Here is a 19,537-nt window from a genome sequence, read left to right on the forward strand (position 1 = left end):
AGCCATAACTCTGTAAAAAATGGGTAAAATGTGATGAAAGTCAAATTTGGTCTGTAACAGAACATGATAAAACTATCCACAAAATTTTAGCTCAATATCTTGAGGCATTGCAAAAATAAGTCTGAAAAACTAAGATTTATATGCCTGTCAGGAGTTTGATTAATAAAGTAGGTTGTGGTGACAGTTATGTTATGCAACACAGTGCCATCTCAAGTTGTACTTGCATGCAAGGTTTGATAAGGAAGGCATGACCAGGACAAAGTTTTCCTTTAAGGTGCAGTAATGCGCGAAATGTAAGACCTAGTTATCCCAAGATGTACAATTTGCATACAAGGTTTTATGATCCTATATGAACTGATAAAAAAACCCCATATGCCCCAGAAACGAAAGTGTATGGATGGACAATGCCATACCACAATACAACCTGTAAAAGATGGGCATATAAAAAAAAAAACATATTCCTGTACTAATGGAATGAAGTTACCCACTCCCAACCAGGGTTTTTAAGTTTTGACAAAATTAATTACTCTTATCATTACTGTATGATTTTCTTAACCCTAACCCCAAAGTTATCTTCTTGTCTTTCTGGGGGAAGCCCCATGTACCCCCTGTTGTCTGTGGTTGCATTCAGTTCAATAGCGCCATACCCAAAAATTTCTTTCTAGCAAAAACACTGCCAACATCTACCTTTCAATAATGTTTATTTTACTCACAATTACAACTAAGATTACATACCTAATATCAATATCTTTTTTCGGCTTGTTTGTTTTTTTCTTTGAATGTTGTAGAAATCTGTCAATAAGGTTAATTATTCCCGGATTCTTTGGAGTTTGTGTCTCATCTTCATCCAAGTTAATGAAAGATGAGGGATCGCCACTTAACCGTGGTTTGATGTCCGTAAGTTCCGAAAAACGTTCTAGAATGGGTGTTTTCTTAACATCCATTTCTTGATGTGCAACACTCTGGTTGTTATGGTCCTCATTATTTGAAGTAATTGTACGGTATTCAAGGTCCTCTTTATCCGAATTAATTGTTCTTCTATCATTACATTCATTCATTTTACTGTTCTCATTATCTGAATTCATGGTACTAGTCTCACTATCAGCATTCTTTTCAGACTTCTCATCTGTTGCATTGTTATTCATTTTAGCATCTTTGTTCTCCATATTCTGTTCATGGTTCTCACTTGATGTATTAATTTCCAAGTTTTCCTTCTCACTATTTTGAGTCTCCAGTCTCAACACAAGACTACATTCATCAGCCGAGTCTGAAGTTGTGTCCCTTTGACTAACACGACTAGATTCAACCTTGCTTCTCTCTTCTGCAGACCCTGCACCAATGTCTTTGTCATTATCAGAATTTGTTACAGAATTTGAAATGCTTTCTCCTTTTTTACTTATTCCTGTAAAAGCATCATTACTGTCAGAATTTATATTAATCGTTCTAGAATCTGGTTTTGAAACCTCTCCCAACGTCCTGGAAATATTAGTTTCAGAATCCATTGAAATATCTGGCAGTTCATCATCATCACTTCCATACTGTAATGTTCGTTTAGCGGTATCAACCGTACTTGTGCTTTGATGAGACGGCACGTCTGCACCAAGTGTATCAAGATTAATTGTACTGTGGGAAAGCACATCAATATTGGCTGTCATGTCCTTATCGCAAATTTGGTCATCCAATTTCAAAATATTTTCTGGACCTTTTGTTCTACGAGAACTAGAACTAACTTTAACCTTTGATTTACTCAACCGAGGCAATTCATCGGGAGTGACATTGGCAAGAACATGCTGTATTACATGTGGTTTTCTGAAAGAAAGAAAAAAAGAAGCAACAAATAAACAATGCTATCACTGAGGATCCCAAGTTGTAACCTCTGCCATACAAAATGTGTAGATTTTTAACCAAAGGTCTAACAAAGATTTAGTTGTCTTGACCTAATCATAACTGAATGAACCAGAAAGTTTGTTACTATGCAGACATATTTTGTTTTTGAATTTAATTACATATGCCACTTTCTGTGTATCATATAAAATGTTTCTGCTACCTGGCAGAACTCAGTTGTTATTTGGAATTAAAAATAAATTATGAATCAGAATATTTTTTTTATCCAAATAAACTTTTTTTTAAATGTTTTTTTGTCAGAAATTGAGTTATCCATATCATTACATTGAAAATATCACTTTGCATGAAGTGCATTGAGACTTACAAAAAAGGAAATACATCATTAGTCAACAAATACTTACTTGAACTCCTTAGCCCCCCGGAGAGCTTTGTATTCCTGTTGTTTCTTGGACGCTCTAGCTAGGAAGTCATCGAGTGATTTTGGCGTAGGATGGTGATATGGAATACTAATGCTAGATTCTAAAACATAACAAAAACTGTTACTTATGTGGTTGTATCACAGCTGTTAACACAAACATTAAAATTCACACTACAGGTATAATGACTGAGTGAAACATTGTAGTTGTAATACACCCTCTAGAATACAAAATAATCAATCTACACCATTTGTAATTTATCTTATCTTATCTTATATGAAGTGGGGAAATTCATATGAATTATCTCCCATATGATGAATGCAAAGTAGTCACATTTTGAATATCGTTATATGCATTTATGAGTGAGTTAAAACTTTAACTGAAGGAACATATCAGACACAACAGTTAATGCAGACTTAAATACAAACATTGAGGTTGTTGCATTTACAAAAACTAAGACATTAAAATCTGAACATAAATGTGTGGCAACATGATATTAAAAATCCAAAGAAAGCACAAGATAAGGGTAAATGATCACCTCTAATGATTCTTTGAGTTTCACTGTGTAAGCCCAGCAAGTCGTCTCCCTTTGGTTTAGCCTTTCGGTCCCTTCTTTCCTTTGGCTTCCTTGCAGCTCCCTTAACAAAAACAGACAAATGTTTTGTAAAAGGCCGTTTTAAAAAATATCATAACAGAATAATCTATGAAAACAAACAGTCACTTTTGAATATTATGAATGAGTTCAAAATGTCAAATCCTATAAGCATCACTTTAGATCTCATTAATTTGGGCACAACAGGGTTGGTTTTTTGTCTGGTGGTCTTTTCCTTTCTTTTTCATCATAATGTTATTAATAGCTTCTTGTAGACCGTAAAAAATACACTGCAAACTATTTTATTGCAATTAAAGCTCAAAATGGTAATGGTTTTACGGTGAAAGTCTTTTTCATCATAATGTTATTAATAGCTTCTTGTAGACCGTAAAAAATACACTGCAAACTATTTTATTGCAATTAAAGCTCAAAATGGTAATGGTTTTACGGTGAAAGTCTTTTTCATCATAATGTTATTAATAGCTTCTTGTAGACCGTAAAAAATACACTGCAAACTATTTTATTGCAATTAAAGCTCAAAATGGTAATGGTTTTACGGTGAAAGTCTTTTTCATCATAATGTTATTAATAGCTTCTTGTAGACCGTAAAAAATACACTGCAAACTATTTTATTGCAATTAAAGCTCAAAATGGTAATGGTTTTACGGTGAAAGTCTTTTTCTATTTAATTTGAGCATATTTATTTTGGGCACAGCAGTTATCGCCTTGACAAAAAACCAAACCAATACTTTACAAAAGTTGAAATGGAATGAATGACAACCCAGCACAAAAAACCCACATCGGCTATAATGAAAAAGGAACGAAGGTATACAAACATTAAAAGTTACATATAGAATTTTTTTAAACGTTCATTGGTTATGCGTATTTAAGAATCTTAAAATGTGTTTGACAAACTGTAAAGTTAATCAGTCTTTGGCTTGGTATCTAACCTTCATTTTCAAGAGCTTGGCCTTCAGTCTGGGATCAGTGTCGTCATCAAATCCTTCATCTTCCACCTCATTGTCCGACACAACGGGAGATCTGTCAGAAGCTGAGCCTGAAACATGACCATATCACAAACCTCAATACACAAAAAAAAGAAAGAAAAAAAAGGACACATGAATGTAATTTTGCAACATCTCCACATCAAAGTACAAGGTAGATGGTAAAATCATCTCTAATTTTTGTTTGCATGGATTGATTCAACTGATTGCTATGCTGATGTTCAGTATGATCCAATCATCCGGCTTTTAGTACGATCTATTCTAGTTGAAATATTAAAACTGGAGTAACCTTCTAATCGGTTTCCCTGTCTACAGCGTATTTTGAAGGCTGAATTACTATTGAATACTGAAAACAAACATATAATAATTTTACACAAGTAAAAGCATTTATGGGCAATTTGTGTACGATGTTTCCTGGGTTGATTTAACAGTTTGATGGAATAAAACGCCAGTAGGCAGATGGAGCCGTACGTTGGTCCCAAAACGAGTTACAACAACATTTTTTGAAATCCTCTGGTTGAACAGGTTTGAAACGGGAACAAAAATTTTATATATAATTTTATTATGTCTCTTAGCACTTTGATTCTTGGCCATTCAATTTGTAAACGTTTATTTCATCATATTCATTCATTGCAGCATTCTCAAAAATCGTTAAACACAATATCTATGCTAGGCAGATTATACTTTAATATTTAATATTCACATCTGTCTCCATCTGGCCTGTATATATATATTCATATTATTATTATTAATTGTTGCTGTTATTGATGTTATATAATTTTATCTGTTTGACACCAGATTGTTTGGTATCGGGCAAGAAATTTGGTTGACTCCATATTCGGATTACGTATGGATATTTGACGCTCTAAATTTTTTAATGGTAATGACGTCATACATTTATGACATCATTTTGAAAAGGCTTACATAATTCTCCCCCCCCCCCCCCCCCCCGAATATGTTAAAAACAGTGCTGTGACCTTGATGGTTTGCATTTAATTGCAAAGTTATCAAATTCTGAAAGTATATTATCTGAAACATATCACATATTTTGTTTACACTGGATACACTACCTATTATATGATAAATAAACATTTATTTATTACAAGAATGTTTATTGTCAAAATATAATTTCATTTCTAAGTGACTTCAGACTTCAGGTCAGCTGTAATTGTAAATTATCTTGGAAAGATTTGAGGGTTCTCAACCTATTCAGTCATAAACAATTAATAAAATTATAACAATATATATTTTAAAAATAATGATGGTAATAAAAAACCCAAAAAAACACACCAAAAAACTAAAAAAATTTAGCTGTATTTTCATACTTGTAATTATTTGTGGCAGTTTAATAATTTTATTAGTTTGTGGCTTATAATAACAGTGGCTGTTTAGTCACACTTACTGACTTGTGGTTGTTTAGTCATAGTTCAATGTGTCGTGGCTGTTTACTCACATTTTAATAACTCGTGACTGTTCATAACAAACATATAAAATAATATAAGTTATAAGTTTGAAGAGATGTCATTATAACATGGAAATATCTTCACCATTAAGGGGCTGTTTTTTACATTTTCACAAGCATACAAAGATACCTTTTTAATTTCCCCCTGTTAACAGTGTACTTAAAAAAAGAGAGGTGATTTTGCAAAGGATATTTTTTCCCACGCCCAAAAACATACCTTTCTCACTCCTGCATACATTTTTAGACTTGTGAAAATGCTCAAAATAAATCTTAAGGAATACATTTTACCTGAATTTTCCACATCACTATCTTCAGCATCATACAAATCATTATCAAACAGGTTGGGTCTCTGAAAGTAAAACAAGAGTACTGGTGAGGTACATGATACGCCCATCAGGAATTTTATGGAAAACCATAAATATTAATGAATACGTTACTGGTATGATTCAATTCTAATTATGTGAAATGTCTGCAATGTGATGGGATGAACAGTTTGTTTTGGACTAACTACTGTGGACTAACTATCCATTGGAGAAGGTGCTGTCTGATTATTGAAGCTATTGTACTTTATTAGAAAGAGAAATTTTGTTCAGCTTAGGGAAACAGTTTATGTATGTAATGTTAACAATATCGCAAAGAAATTAGCCTATGTACTGTCGGTGCTGAATTGCATACTGGAAGAGTAATTATATTTTATAGACAGGACAAGTGACAAATTGTGATTTCATTAGTATTAGTACATCTGTATGCAAGATATGATCAAGACAAGGATTTACTGTTATGTGCAGTAGACCGTGAAAAGTAGGCCACAGTGACCTAGTAATAGTATGCAACACACCACCATCCAAAGTTGTTAGTACTTGTGAGGTTTGATGGTTCTGTATGCAGCCGTATGTAAGATATGGTCTGGACAAGGATTTACTGTGATGTGCAGTAGGCCGTTAAAAGTCACAGTGGCTTATTAATAATACACGACACACTACCATCTTAAGTTGTTCCTACATGAAAGGTTTGATGGTCCTGTATGCATCCGTATGTAAGATATGGTCTGGACAAGGATTTACTGTTATGTGCAGTAGGCCGTTAAAAGTATGTCACAGTGACCTAGTAATAGTACACAACACACTGCCATCCCAAGTTGTTCCTACATGTGCATCTGTATGCAAGATATGGTCCGGACAAGAAAAAGTTAGCAGACATGTACAGACAGACGGACAATGCCATACCATAATACAACTCATCATAGACGGGCATATAAAAAATGGGGTAAGAGTTAATTTTTTTCACTTATTAGAAAATATTAAATAAATTCCATCATACAAGGTTTATTCCATTTCACAAATTTTAGCAAGTCTGTCAAATTGCAGAGTACAATCTGAAATTAATAATTTATTAAGCACAACTACAGTGCTGTTTCCACAATTTTTCATAATTTTGAACAGCACACATTGAACAATCACCCAGTCAGTATCATGATATTTATATAACCAGTGGGATGGTGTTATGTTATTTTTAGTTAAGTGATAACAATTAAGGTGTGCTCGTGCACGTAAGTGTGATTGCACTCCTCAAAACTAAATCTACAAAAACTGAAAACAATCTATTCAGTAAATTTATTCAGTTTGTGCACGATGCATTTTATTTATTAGGTTTTTTTTTTCACCATGCGTCACAAAATGTTCAGTAATGCAATAACTGCAGGTCTAGTATATGACCATTGTTACATAGTAATATCATCATAAAGTGTACAGTGGTTTTGTAAGGCATTTGTACATTGACTTTTGAAACAAAGATATCAGAAACTTTAACACTTTCCCTCCCATTCTTGACTGCAGTCAAGAGGTGCAAAAATAACGTAAAAACCTATTCTTGACACATGACCTGTCTTCATAAACACAGCTGTCAACATTCACAGGAGTTTGATTCTGTGAACTCTAGAACATAGTAGACTGACAATCGAACATGTTGAGTGTATTTTGTTGACTGGTATTCGTATTTAAGTTGTTATCGCAATACTAAAAAAGAAAACGTTCTAAATTTGTGTAAACATTATTGATGACATAATGTGCACATGGGTTCGATTTCTTGCTATTTGTATAATTATTTCTTTTAAAACATGTTGGACATTATTATTTAATGAAAAATGAAGATTTGTAAAGGATGTATTCGCTGAAAATAACTGATAATACAGACTTTGAAGTAGATGATGGATGGATTACTCGTCGTCGAATGAAAGTGAAAATAAACTGTCATAAACAATGACGTCATGGATCGTGATTGTAGGGTTTTAAAAAAATATCTTTTAAAAATATCAATAAGTTCTTCTGTAAATTTTATTTTGGTGATTAGACTCACTAATATGTCCTCTAAACTATGACACACATCAAAATAGTGTTCAATTATTTGGGTTTTTTTTTTACAATTTGAGGTTGAATAATTTAGTTTCAAAATTACGTATTTCATGTTGGAAACTTGAGACAGTGATGCGTTGTCTAGCTGTAAAGCTGGGTGGATAAGAGTTAAACACAACAAAAACTTACTTGTGTCTGGACATCTGAATTGCTAGAATCATCTTCCAAATTTTTCTTTTTCTACAATTTAAATTAATAACACATTAGAAAAATGCAAGGTCTTCATCTAAATTTGGTAAGGAATGTGCAAGTTTATAAAATTCACTAGCCATGGGATCAGTGATTTTAAACATTTACTAGTCACGATTAAAAATTCACTAGCCCTATTTTACTTTAAGTTAATACAAAGTTACAAATAGTAATAATAGGATATGTCACCTAAAGACACTCCTCATGCCTCGTTCCTCGTGCCGGATTTATCAGAGGGTTATGGAAACCCCAGGTTAACCCATGGGTTATTTAGATTGCACGTTTCACGTGCCCGGGTTTCAATAACCAGGTTAACCAGGTTACAATTACACTGCGCAATAAACCTGCTATCGAGCTGGTTTTTCTGCTTGAGATGGAACCATTTTGGCACGGTAATCGTTTTTTTACGCCAATATCAATGGGCCATGCGGCGTGAATGTATTTTCAGGGACCGTTTGGAACCATTAGACAGGTATGATGATGTTGAATTTCTAAAACGGAAACAGAAAAAATCCGGAAAGCATTATTGAAACTTAAAGAAAATTCTCTTCTTGACTGTTTAAGGAGTTTTAGACTATTACCTACTCAGTTGCCCCCCCCCCCCCCCCCCCCCAACAAAAAATCCTAGCTACGGCCCTGCTTTCTGATGTTTCTTCAGCTGAGATACATCTTTTTTGGCTTAGCACTTCAAATGTTTCCAAAGTTCTTTCAGTTGTTCCAGGTCTCATTTTATGGAAGAGTGACTATTGAATTTTTTAAGTATTTCATGCCATACATTCTGTTTCGCTAAATGTGTTTTCATATCACTTTTTTTACTTTCAGTTATTTTAATATTTGCATTAATCAGATCTATCAATAGACGTTTGTCATCTTCACTGAAGTTTCCTTTTTTTTTACCTCTAGTTTCAGCCATTGTGAAGATGTAACATGCATGTAATGGATACGATGGTTTATATACCTTCCAAGCGAAGAAAACCAGGGCCCACAACATAGTGGAGTCGCAGGGGCCACCCCTTCCCATGGTTCTTGTATTAGGAAGGTTGGAAATGTCGCATTTGGACACCTGAACATTAAAAATAATTATGCTGGGGTGGAGGACATGTCCCCGAAATTCTTAACAATTTCGGCCCTTTGGGGGACTAAAATTTTCACCACCACCCCGGATAATTGCACTGACAGTGACCCCCACTTTCAAATGCACTCAGTGAACTCTTCAGATAACCCATGCAAAACCCCGTGGTTTTTCTAACACGTCTATAACCCAAGCATGTGAAAAGCCACCAGTCCACGGCTACAGGCTAAGGTTTTTGGCGTGTTATGTAGCCCCGGGTTAACCTAAGGTTATACGATAACCTGGTGTTACTTAGCACGCGCATGAGAAACTGGCCCACTAAGATTGGGGATGGGGGCAGAATATGCATATTTACAAAATAGACTTAAATGACAACTTTTTTTCACTATCCGTCGAGCATAGCAATATTAGTTATTTACTAGCCCAACAGTGAAATATAAATATGTCTGTCAAAAATAATAAAGCTAGAACCATTGTCATCCACTATATTAATTGTTTATTATTTATTAGGAAGATTTTTTTCTTCTAAATAAATTAGCAAATACACTCGGCCCATAGCTAAACGCTGATGGGATATGGCAGGTGTGTGGCTCAGGTAGCCACAAGAGACTGGGATGTGGAGATAGACAGCGAAAGAAGCTAAAAGATAGGAGTTGTCAAATCAGGGGGAAATGGTGGAAGGAAACAGAGCAGAGGAATAAAAAACATTCTTATACACCCGTTGGTGAGAACACCAAATGTTAACAATTTCAAGACATACGATTGGTTCCACCTAGATGAAGACCAGGTCACCAATGCCATACATCCAATAAAAAAACAGCATGGTGGAAATCGATTACACTGTGACGTGTAGTTAACCTGACAATCATGTGTTTGTGACGCATTAGTCAGCTACAAATGCAAGGGCTGTTAATAAGTTTTAGTTGAAAAATATGTTTTGCTTAAACCTGGGATTTTTTTTAAGGATATGTAAGATATAGAATAATACATTTGTGTCCGTTAAATACCATTTATCTCACAACTCGTTTAAAAATGTATCAAACTCGCTTTCGCTTATTAGATACATTTTAAAACAACTCGTGAGATAAATGCATGGCTGTTAACAAAAGTAAAATGTTGTGACTGAAATTTCAAGGTACAGGGCATTCAAAATGGTAATGTTTTATATGACAATTGTAGTCCACTTTAAACATGTATTTCTCCCATCCCACACCATGTTATTTATTTTATTGGACAAAAACATTAATTTGATGGGTCCTGCAGTGAACCTGTATTAATGGAAATAGCGGTGGCGTAGGCAGAATTTTGTATTGGGGGGCTACTTGTGTAGTGGGATATGACTGGAACCTTTTTAAAGTTATTAATAAGCGAAAAGGTAAAAATGGGAAATAGTCCTATTAGGCTGATAGTTGCTGGGGTGTTCTTTCATAAGCTACGGCCCTAGTGATCCAGTGGGATCACTGCACACATTTACGTGTACATGTATAACTATTACACGTATATAATCATTGTCATCATTATTATTACTATGTGTCTGATCTTACCATTTTATATTCTAATTATGTATGTTGTCCAATGTATACCATGGCAAGTTTATATGATTTATATATAAATAAATGATTTGATTTGATATTTTGGCAGATTAGGAACAAGATAAAAGAGTACGGCATTTGTTTAAAGTTTGCATTATTACCTGATATTATTTATTTAGGCTTCAATCATAAATAATAAAGAAGTAACATACCGCTGGTCAGTAAATGTTATATTTGACCGGATCAACTTTATTAAGTTTCAATATCTATAATACGCAATCTAATATCTCCCAGCAGAACTATTACATTGTAACAGTGTTCAAACTCGCACGTTCTGTTCGTCACATGATGTTGATATCGGGTACGGCCATTACTTCAAAGGGCATGAGTAGCACATTTAAATTAAAGGTGGGGTTTTTTCCACTTAATTTACAACTATTGTAGTAACGTTTTTTGTTGGTTTTTTTAATTACAAAAACCATACCAAAAATGATTTTAAAAAATAAAAAATAACATTTGAACAAAAAGTACGAAACATATGTACACACCTTTTTACAAAATAAGATCGTCTGCTTAAAAGAGCACAGCAAATGATAATGCAGGGTGCACATTACTTTACTTCCTACGTCCGTTCGGACTATGTAAACAGCGGATTGGACGTGTTGCGATAGATCCCAAATATGTGTTAACGCAAATGGATGAATTAAAACAAAAACTTGTATTCTTCTACCAAAACTGTATTAGGCAATATCAGACAATGTAGGCATTATTACTAAAAACTACGACACAACAGACTATCAAAACAAGATACACCTAATTTGCATATCCAGGTCAGACTTGTTCGTCATGTGTTCGTAATCAATCGGAAAACCAAAAGTTGAAAACAAAAGCTAAATTTGTAAACATTTTTATGAGTTCAAGTGTTCACAATGAGAGCAACTTTGGGAATCTTTATTGGGAAACCGTTGGGTCGTAATTGGGAAAAGGTTTGATATTGGACTGGATTTATGTTAGGGGAATGGGGCCGTTCATCGGCCCCAAAATGTATGGTAGATTATACCCATCCGATAGGTACCTAAAGGGGGGGGGGGGGGGTGTCAGTGGGGCAAAGAAAATGGCCGAAGTGATCGGGTTGACATTACGGAAACCGAAAACGGCCGAAGTGATTCTCATAAAAAAAAAAGACTGAAAAAATAATTTCCACAATTTCTCTGACGACAGAAATCCGTCTCACGATGGACAGTTAACAGCCATGTAAATGGTATCTAACGGCCACTCATGTATTATTTTCTGTATATCAATAATAAAAAATAAATAATAATTAGTAAATAAATTACACCAACCTTCCTTTTGATCGTATTCTTCTTTTCTTCGTCTTCACTACTACTGTTATCAAAAGCCTGTCCAACAAACGGACCTGTGATGAGAATAGAAATCGGAAAATCAAAACATACAAAGACCATCCCAAACACATTCTGTACATGCAGTTTCTGCCAGAAAGAAATTTTTGGTTATGGCATTACAGAATTTAGTTTTTAGAATGCGGGTGCTATAAGAACAAGCTAAAGCAATACATGTCCCCTACCGACTCCAACACATTTTCGTATCTCCTAAATTCAAGGGTCATAACTCTGAAAAATGGGTAAATAAACCGTGAAACTTTAACTTGATCTGTAAAGCTATATACAAATGAAAAGCTATCTACATAATTTCATCTTGATATCTCTAGGCATTGCAAAAATCTGTAAAAAATTTCACATCTCCTAAGTCCAAGGGCCATAACTCTGTCAAAAATAAGTAAATCGTCATAAAGTCAAACGTGATCTGTAATACTACATGATATACACAAAATTTCAGCTCAATATCTCAAAGCCTGAAAAAAGCATCCGGAAAACAGACGGAGATGAAACCTATAGTCCCTTCCGGCTGGACCAGTAGGAGACTAAAAATAAACACTAAACTTGAAGTACCGTATTTTCCCGTGTATTATGTGCACTTTTTTCCCCAGAAAATACAGGTTGAAAATGGGGGTGCGCACTATACATAGCAATAGAAAAAATATCTTTTAAAAATGTCCAGCGATCACCCATGAAAAATTGCTGATCGGTAGTTTACGGTACTTTACAGGTTATTGACAGTGTTCAAAACAACGAAACGCCAAAACCCTCTTAAAAATCGCTTTTCACTTGTGATGGTTGTAATAAATGCAAAATAAATCTACAAAAGTATCCATACCTCGCCAAAAAGTGCACAAAAATGACAAAACTGGACCGTAAATATTTTAAATTTCCATGAGATTTAATTCGGCCGGAAATATACCACACTATTATAAATCTCGCGCATTCACGTTAGCCACGAGAACGAAATGTAATATGCTATATTTTAGTTTTCATATATTTATTAGTCATTTACAGTGTATGGGGTATATAACTTTGTTTTGATTTATGCACGTGTGAGTCTGTGACATGCAAGTACGCAAGTACTAGCCTTTGTTTAATGTGACATGTAGGTCTATGTACTCAAATACCTAACGTAAGTTTTGTTTCTTGGTTTCTTGAATATACCGCTTCTTTCGCTTTTCGTTAATTTTGGTGACGGGGGGAAAGCGGTACATCTTGCATTCACTGTCGATTTTGTGGTTTAAAAAAACGGTGCGCATTATATTGTGGTTCATGGGTTTTTTCTTGGAATAAACGTTCAAAGTGGGGGGTGCGCATAATACATGGGAAAATACGGTATATAAAAAAAATCATCCTCCAGCCATAGGATCAGTGCCAAGCAAACTTTCAATTAAATAATTAATAATTAAAAATCCACTAACCCTATTTTTGTATACATTCCAGAATGTAACAACAAAACCTAAATTTGGCCAAAATACTTTATGTTTACTATAATAAATAACATGTAATATTTAACAGTGAGATGAAAGTAGACAGCCTAATAATGAAAGATTTAGCTCTAAGACAAATTTTAAAAGCCCTTAAATAAATGTTAATGAAATTCAACTTCAAGAGTGTTACAAACCAGCAGGCCGAAATTGTAAATCTAGTAGTAAACATACCATCATCTTCTGTATCACTATTGAGGATAGCATCCAGAACTTCCGACACTGTCTGAAATTACAAAGGAACATGGATTACATTAACCACCTATCCGTTTACACAATAAATGTAATGCACCAGTTAACATTTTATTTCAGTTAACGGAGTTATTGTAATAATCATTTATGTCACCTAAAAAGGGAGATAGAGCTTAAAAACACTAACATTAAGGGTTGGAGTGGGGTCAGTATATTCATATTTACAAAATAGACTTAACTGCAAAATTTTACCCCCCCCCCCCCCCCAAAAAAAAAAAAAATTCACTACCCATTGGGCATAGCAGTTGTAGTTATTTACTAGCCCAAAATTGAATATCACTAGCCACGGGAGCGGGGCTACCATAATCTAGAAGCTCTGACATTTAACATTATTCAATTGAAAATATGCTGTATAATGTATGAAATTTTAAAGTATGTAAATGCACTTAAATTCTTAATTTAAATTTTGAATAATAAAAAATCCATTAAAAAGTGTCCACAATGACGTAATGTCAAAGCACTATATACTATAAAACATAGCCATGCATTAATTAGTAACAATAATCTATTAAATATATTAGTGTCAACAGCAATACTTCAATAAGCATTCTGCTAATACTTTCTAATAAGCAACTTCAACATAACTGGCATCTATTGATTAATACATGTCAAAATTAATAATCACAATAAATCTAATTCTAATTTAATTTTACCTTTTTACCACCATTCACTTCAGAGGTCTTTCCACCTGAATCAGAAAACAAATTTAACAGTGAATAGCTGTGTTTGCATATACCGAACTTCACATACATTGTTTTCACTTCCTATTTATTGCACAAGTTTATTTTGCGCAAGCATACATACCACAAAACTGCGAAAACAATGTATGTGAAGTTCTGTATTTATTACATAGATTATTTGTTTTACAAAAATGGTTTTTAATTTAACATCGTCGTTTGTTATATCTATGATCAAATCTCTTTTTATGGATTTACTTAACGTTAAGAATCATACTGTGTGGCAACCGTGTGTCATTTTCAAATGATGTGACATAATTTGTAAATCATATATGACGTTAGTAAATAAAAGGCACTAACTGCAGAAAAAATAAAAAGGAAATTCCCCATTTAAAAGTTCCGGTCCAGATTGCACATATGTGCGATACAAAATAAATTTATCACATGGTTACAAAATGTCTTTATTACTATAGTAAGATTAAATAGGTATGCAATAAATGTTTTACCATCATTATTTTCTTGTTCCATCTGTTCCTCTTCTTCATCTTCATCATCATCTAAAATAACCTGACAAAATAAAGTAGTACATGTTTGCATGTACTATCCTTTACATCCAAGAAGTGCGTCTGCACGCACCTTAATTTCACCTAAAAATGTGGCAACAGTACACCTCCCTTAAAAGAAAAGAAACTGCTTTGACCCCAGCTAGGGGCAGGATTTAGGTCAATCAGTTAAATGCTCGCCTGAGGTGCTTGTATTGCAAGATTGAACCTCCTTGGTGTGTCCATTTACTTATTGTTTTTTCTTGCTCCAACCAGTGCACCACAACTGGTCAAAGGCTGTGGTATGTACTTTCCTGTCTGTGGGAGGATGCATATAAAAGGTCCCTTGTAATTAATGAAAGTGTGTTGTGGGTTTCCTCTCTAAGACTCTGTGTCTGAATTACAAAATTTTTGACATTCAATAGCCGATGATTAATTAATCAATGTGCTCTATTCAAATTTTATTTGTGTAATTACTCACTAAGATGTCCCCTAAAATATTACACACATCAAGAGAGGGTTACATTTAGTTTTTTTCTTGTAATTTGAGGTTGAAAAATGTAGGAGCAAAACTACATATTTCACGTTGGAAACTTGGGTCAGTGATGACATTTTCTGGTTGTAAAGCTGGATGGATATGTGTTAAATCAAAATATCACCTGCCAAGACTTTCATCAGAGGCAAAACAACATAAAGTAATAAACATGTTACCTTTTTTTTAGTGACTTTTCTTGAAGTTATCACATCTTCATCATCATCATCACTTCCAAGATCTACAAATAAAAAAAACACAACAATTTTTTTTTTAAAGTATAACCAGTGATTATACCTAAGTACGGCTTTCTGCCAGAAAATAATTTGAGGGTTCATAATAAAAAGATAAAAGATCACAAATGGTTAAGAGTTTGAAATCTGTTGAAATTGGACTAGTATTTCCTGTATTTTGACAGCAGTTCTCTTTTCAATAATGTTTCTAAAAATTATTTGAAAATATATGTTAATTTCCAAGATTTAGATGTACCCTCCTACAAAAAAACTGCATGTACATTACAGTGTTATAGTAATTATACAAACAAGAGCAAAACAAAATAAAAAGTTTGCTTTGTTTAATGACACATTGATTTTTTTTTTTTTTTAAACGCCACAAACATTTAACACAGAGACAAAGACTCTTTTTTTGACATTACAAACATGGATGATGAGATGAATGGTGAAGCCGCAGTATTTTCATTTCAGTATGGGACTACTTGACAGGGCTGTGCTTCACATTTGCTGTCAGTTAAGCTATCTCGGTATCACCTGAGCCCAGGGTACACGAAACCTGCAGTGCATCCCCAATGTGGGGTCAATCACTCTGGAGACACCCATAATCGCACCCGTGAAGTGGGTGAAAATCAGTGTATATGGTTTTACCCACTGAGCCTAGCGGTGCACTCACTCTGGGTTAGAGATGGCACTGGCATGAAAAATCCCCTATTGCCTCAGGTTGGATACGAACCCAGTACCTGCCAGCCTCGAGTCCGATGGCATAACCACTACAACACCAAGGCCAGTTGACATACTGATTTATTAATCATCAGCATATAGTCTCACCTTTTTTCATTAGGATCAAGGGATCTTTTATATGCACCATCCTACAGACAGGATAGTACATATCACAGCCTTTGATATACCAGTCGTGGTGCACTAGCTGGAACGAGAAATGGCCCAATGGGCCCACTGATCGGGATTGATCCCAGACTGACCGTGCATCAATTGAGTGCTTTCCCACTGGGCTACATCCCACCCCTTACAAGAGCAAGGAACTTTAGAAATTGATTACTTTTAAACTTGAAGTGAAACTGAAAGTTTGAACATATAGTGTGATATTCAGAATTTTGGAATCTATATATTAATGCATGCTATCATGTATTAATCCATAACTTATGTACAGCAAATTAACAACACATTAGGCCTACTAAACAAATTGTTCCCCGAAGTGGGTGAGATTTGTTTTAATAGGCAGAATCACTTTGTTACATGGATGTAATACTCAAAATCTTCCGAGCAGGCCTAATTTAATGTTTATCGGGAGGGCCGTTTTTTCTTCTAGATAAATATTACTGAAAACATATACCTGGGGAATTTTCAGTCATATCTTCATCCATTCCTGAATCAGTTTTTTCACTTGATTCATCCTTCAATGGAACATGATCTTGCTGTAAAAAAAAAAAAAAGTAGCAAAAAAGGTTACTTCAAGTAACTTGTGCCTCAAATAATACTGCCTATTACTGGTAATTTTCTTTGTTCTGTATTTTGGGGAGTGAATAATTGCTTCACTATCTTAGATTATATGCAGAGCCATTAAAAATATTACTATTAATATTTAATTATATGGCATTGGCATCGGACATATGCCATGATATGGACGTATTATGGTAGAGAGGAAATCCGCTGTCACTACTTCATGGGCTACTCTTTTCGATTAGCAGCAAGGGATCTTTTATATACACCATCACACAAACAGGACAGTCCTACCGTATTATTTGTCATGTTAATCCTATTAGGACGGTTTTCGATCGGTCGAAATACACTATACTACTATTACTAGGCTCGAAATTCGAACATTTATGATTTATGCATTAAATTCAAAGATCACCGATGCTCACAAACATGGCAACTACCTCATTAGTTCCTTGGACAACATTCATTTTAATTATAATAAGAAGAAAATGAGTGAAAACTGATAATTCCTTATCATTTGTTTTGACACATTTGGCGCAAGCATCATATTTCCCGCTTTATTCCACAAGCGCATGCGTTGTTATTGCAATCTAGAAAGGGACACAACTCTTGCTTTCGTTTCTTTCTTCAGTATCCTGTAGCAAAGAGCTACAAACACAACACAACATAGGCTGGCATGCTTATTTACAAGATATGCTTGATAGTAACGACATTGACAAAAGTCTATTAACTAACGCTAAAATTCAGCCAAAATCAAAATCTAGCTACGCAAACAAAATCCTTGATGACAGATATTACGAACACTTTAAAATTAAGCTACAGAACTCTGAAAAGCTGCAAATATTTAAACATATTAAAAACAAATATGAAATGGCAAATTACTTGAAATATATAAAAAAAATACCAATTTTAGACAAGCTCTCACAAAACTACGTTTATGTGCTCACAGACTGGAAATGGAGATAGGACGTTATAAGAATATCCATAGAAATTACCGTATATGCCGGCTGTGCCAAAAAGAACCAGAAGATGAGATTCATTTTTTGACTCGGTGTAACAATAAATATGCATTTAAGAAAAATACTATACTATAAAGTCGGTCAAATATGTTCTGAGTTCACATTTCTGTCTGAACTGGAAAAATGTGTTTTCCTTCTTGACAGCCCAGAACAAGTAACTCCAACTGTTGGGCAATTCTGTTATGAAATGTTCAACCATAGGCAAAATGAACTTACCAGACCCTCTACTACAACACCAACTTGAATAAACACGTACACACACTCAGTAACACTGCACACATTTACGTGTACATGTATAACTATTACACGTATATAATCATTGTCATCATTATTATTACTATATGTCTGATCTTACCATTTTATATTCTAATTATGTATGTTGTCCAATGTATACCATGCCATGTTTATATGATTCATATATAAATAAATGATTTGATTTTTTGATTTCTTATATAATTCTCCTTTCTATGACAAGAGTCCACACTATGATCAGGCTTTCATGGATAAACTAGGAGCAGAATTGTACTTGGAGTAAGGTAAGGAAAGTTCTTTGCTTATATAGTTATTCATTTGTTTGTGTGTTATATTAGAAATTTAGAAAATATTAGAAAACATCTTTGTATTAGGGCGAAAATCATTAAGACTGTTAATACAAACCATATATATCTTAGTAAATTCCGATAGAAACTAGACATAACGTACCAAATAACTCCCTTATGTTTTATACTAGAAAACTAGAAAGTATCAGAAAACAGTTTTGTGTCAAGGTGAAAATCATTAACTGATTAAGACTGTTAATAACAGCCGTATATATTTTAGCAATTTCCGCTCGCAACTAGACCTAACATACCAACTAACTCCCTTATCATACAGACTATTCCCTTATAGGAATAGTTCATTAATAGTTAATAACAGAACATTGATAAATTGTCATTACCATTGTTAATTTTTACATATTGTGTTAGAAACTAGTTGTATTTTAGTTTTCGCTATAATATTATTACCCAATAATAGTATTTATCTTACAGGTATACCAATAACCAACATAACTTATTAATTACTATTAAATACTAACACCAAAGTAAATATAAAACTAAAAATCACTCAGCAGTATACCCCAAAAACAAATTAAAGCCAGTTACCAGCAAAATAAGCGAGGATTATACGTGTCTCCGTTCAGGTCCGCAATAAAAAAAATATAAATATATATATATATATATATATATAAAAAAATAACCCGAAAAAAAAAACCCCCAAAGAAATGGCAACCAACGTAACCGACGTAACCAACGTAACCAACCCAAACAATACGGGAGATACAGTAGATATCGAGATACACGCCCAGACGCAAGATGATAAGGAAATAACCCCCCCCCCCCCAAAAAAAAAAAAAAACTACCCCCAACGCTACAAA

General features: G+C 34.1%; 1 protein-coding gene across 1 annotated transcript in view; it reads right to left on the bottom strand.

Annotated features, from left to right (window-relative positions):
• Positions 1-17,652, bottom strand: part of LOC121371650 (claspin-like) — a 31,964-nt gene extending 14,312 nt beyond the window's left edge. The window contains exons 1-13 of the mRNA XM_041497692.1: positions 17,545-17,652; positions 16,998-17,079; positions 15,593-15,654; positions 14,846-14,906; positions 14,316-14,350; positions 13,585-13,636; positions 11,867-11,940; positions 7,860-7,910; positions 5,608-5,668; positions 3,804-3,910; positions 2,800-2,899; positions 2,247-2,364; positions 736-1,809 (exon numbers count right to left, since the gene is read on the bottom strand). Coding sequence (XP_041353626.1) covers positions 736-1,809; positions 2,247-2,364; positions 2,800-2,899; positions 3,804-3,910; positions 5,608-5,668; positions 7,860-7,910; positions 11,867-11,940; positions 13,585-13,636; positions 14,316-14,350; positions 14,846-14,906; positions 15,593-15,654; positions 16,998-17,079; positions 17,545-17,571 — 1,904 coding nt within the window. The 5' untranslated portion in view covers positions 17,572-17,652. The remainder of the gene's footprint in view (positions 1-735; positions 1,810-2,246; positions 2,365-2,799; positions 2,900-3,803; positions 3,911-5,607; positions 5,669-7,859; positions 7,911-11,866; positions 11,941-13,584; positions 13,637-14,315; positions 14,351-14,845; positions 14,907-15,592; positions 15,655-16,997; positions 17,080-17,544) is intronic.
• Between the last annotated feature and the right edge of the window lie 1,885 nt (positions 17,653-19,537).

Source organism: Gigantopelta aegis, chromosome 4 (assembly GCF_016097555.1).
Source record: "Gigantopelta aegis isolate Gae_Host chromosome 4, Gae_host_genome, whole genome shotgun sequence".
Lineage (NCBI taxonomy): Eukaryota > Metazoa > Mollusca > Gastropoda > Neomphalida > Peltospiridae > Gigantopelta > Gigantopelta aegis.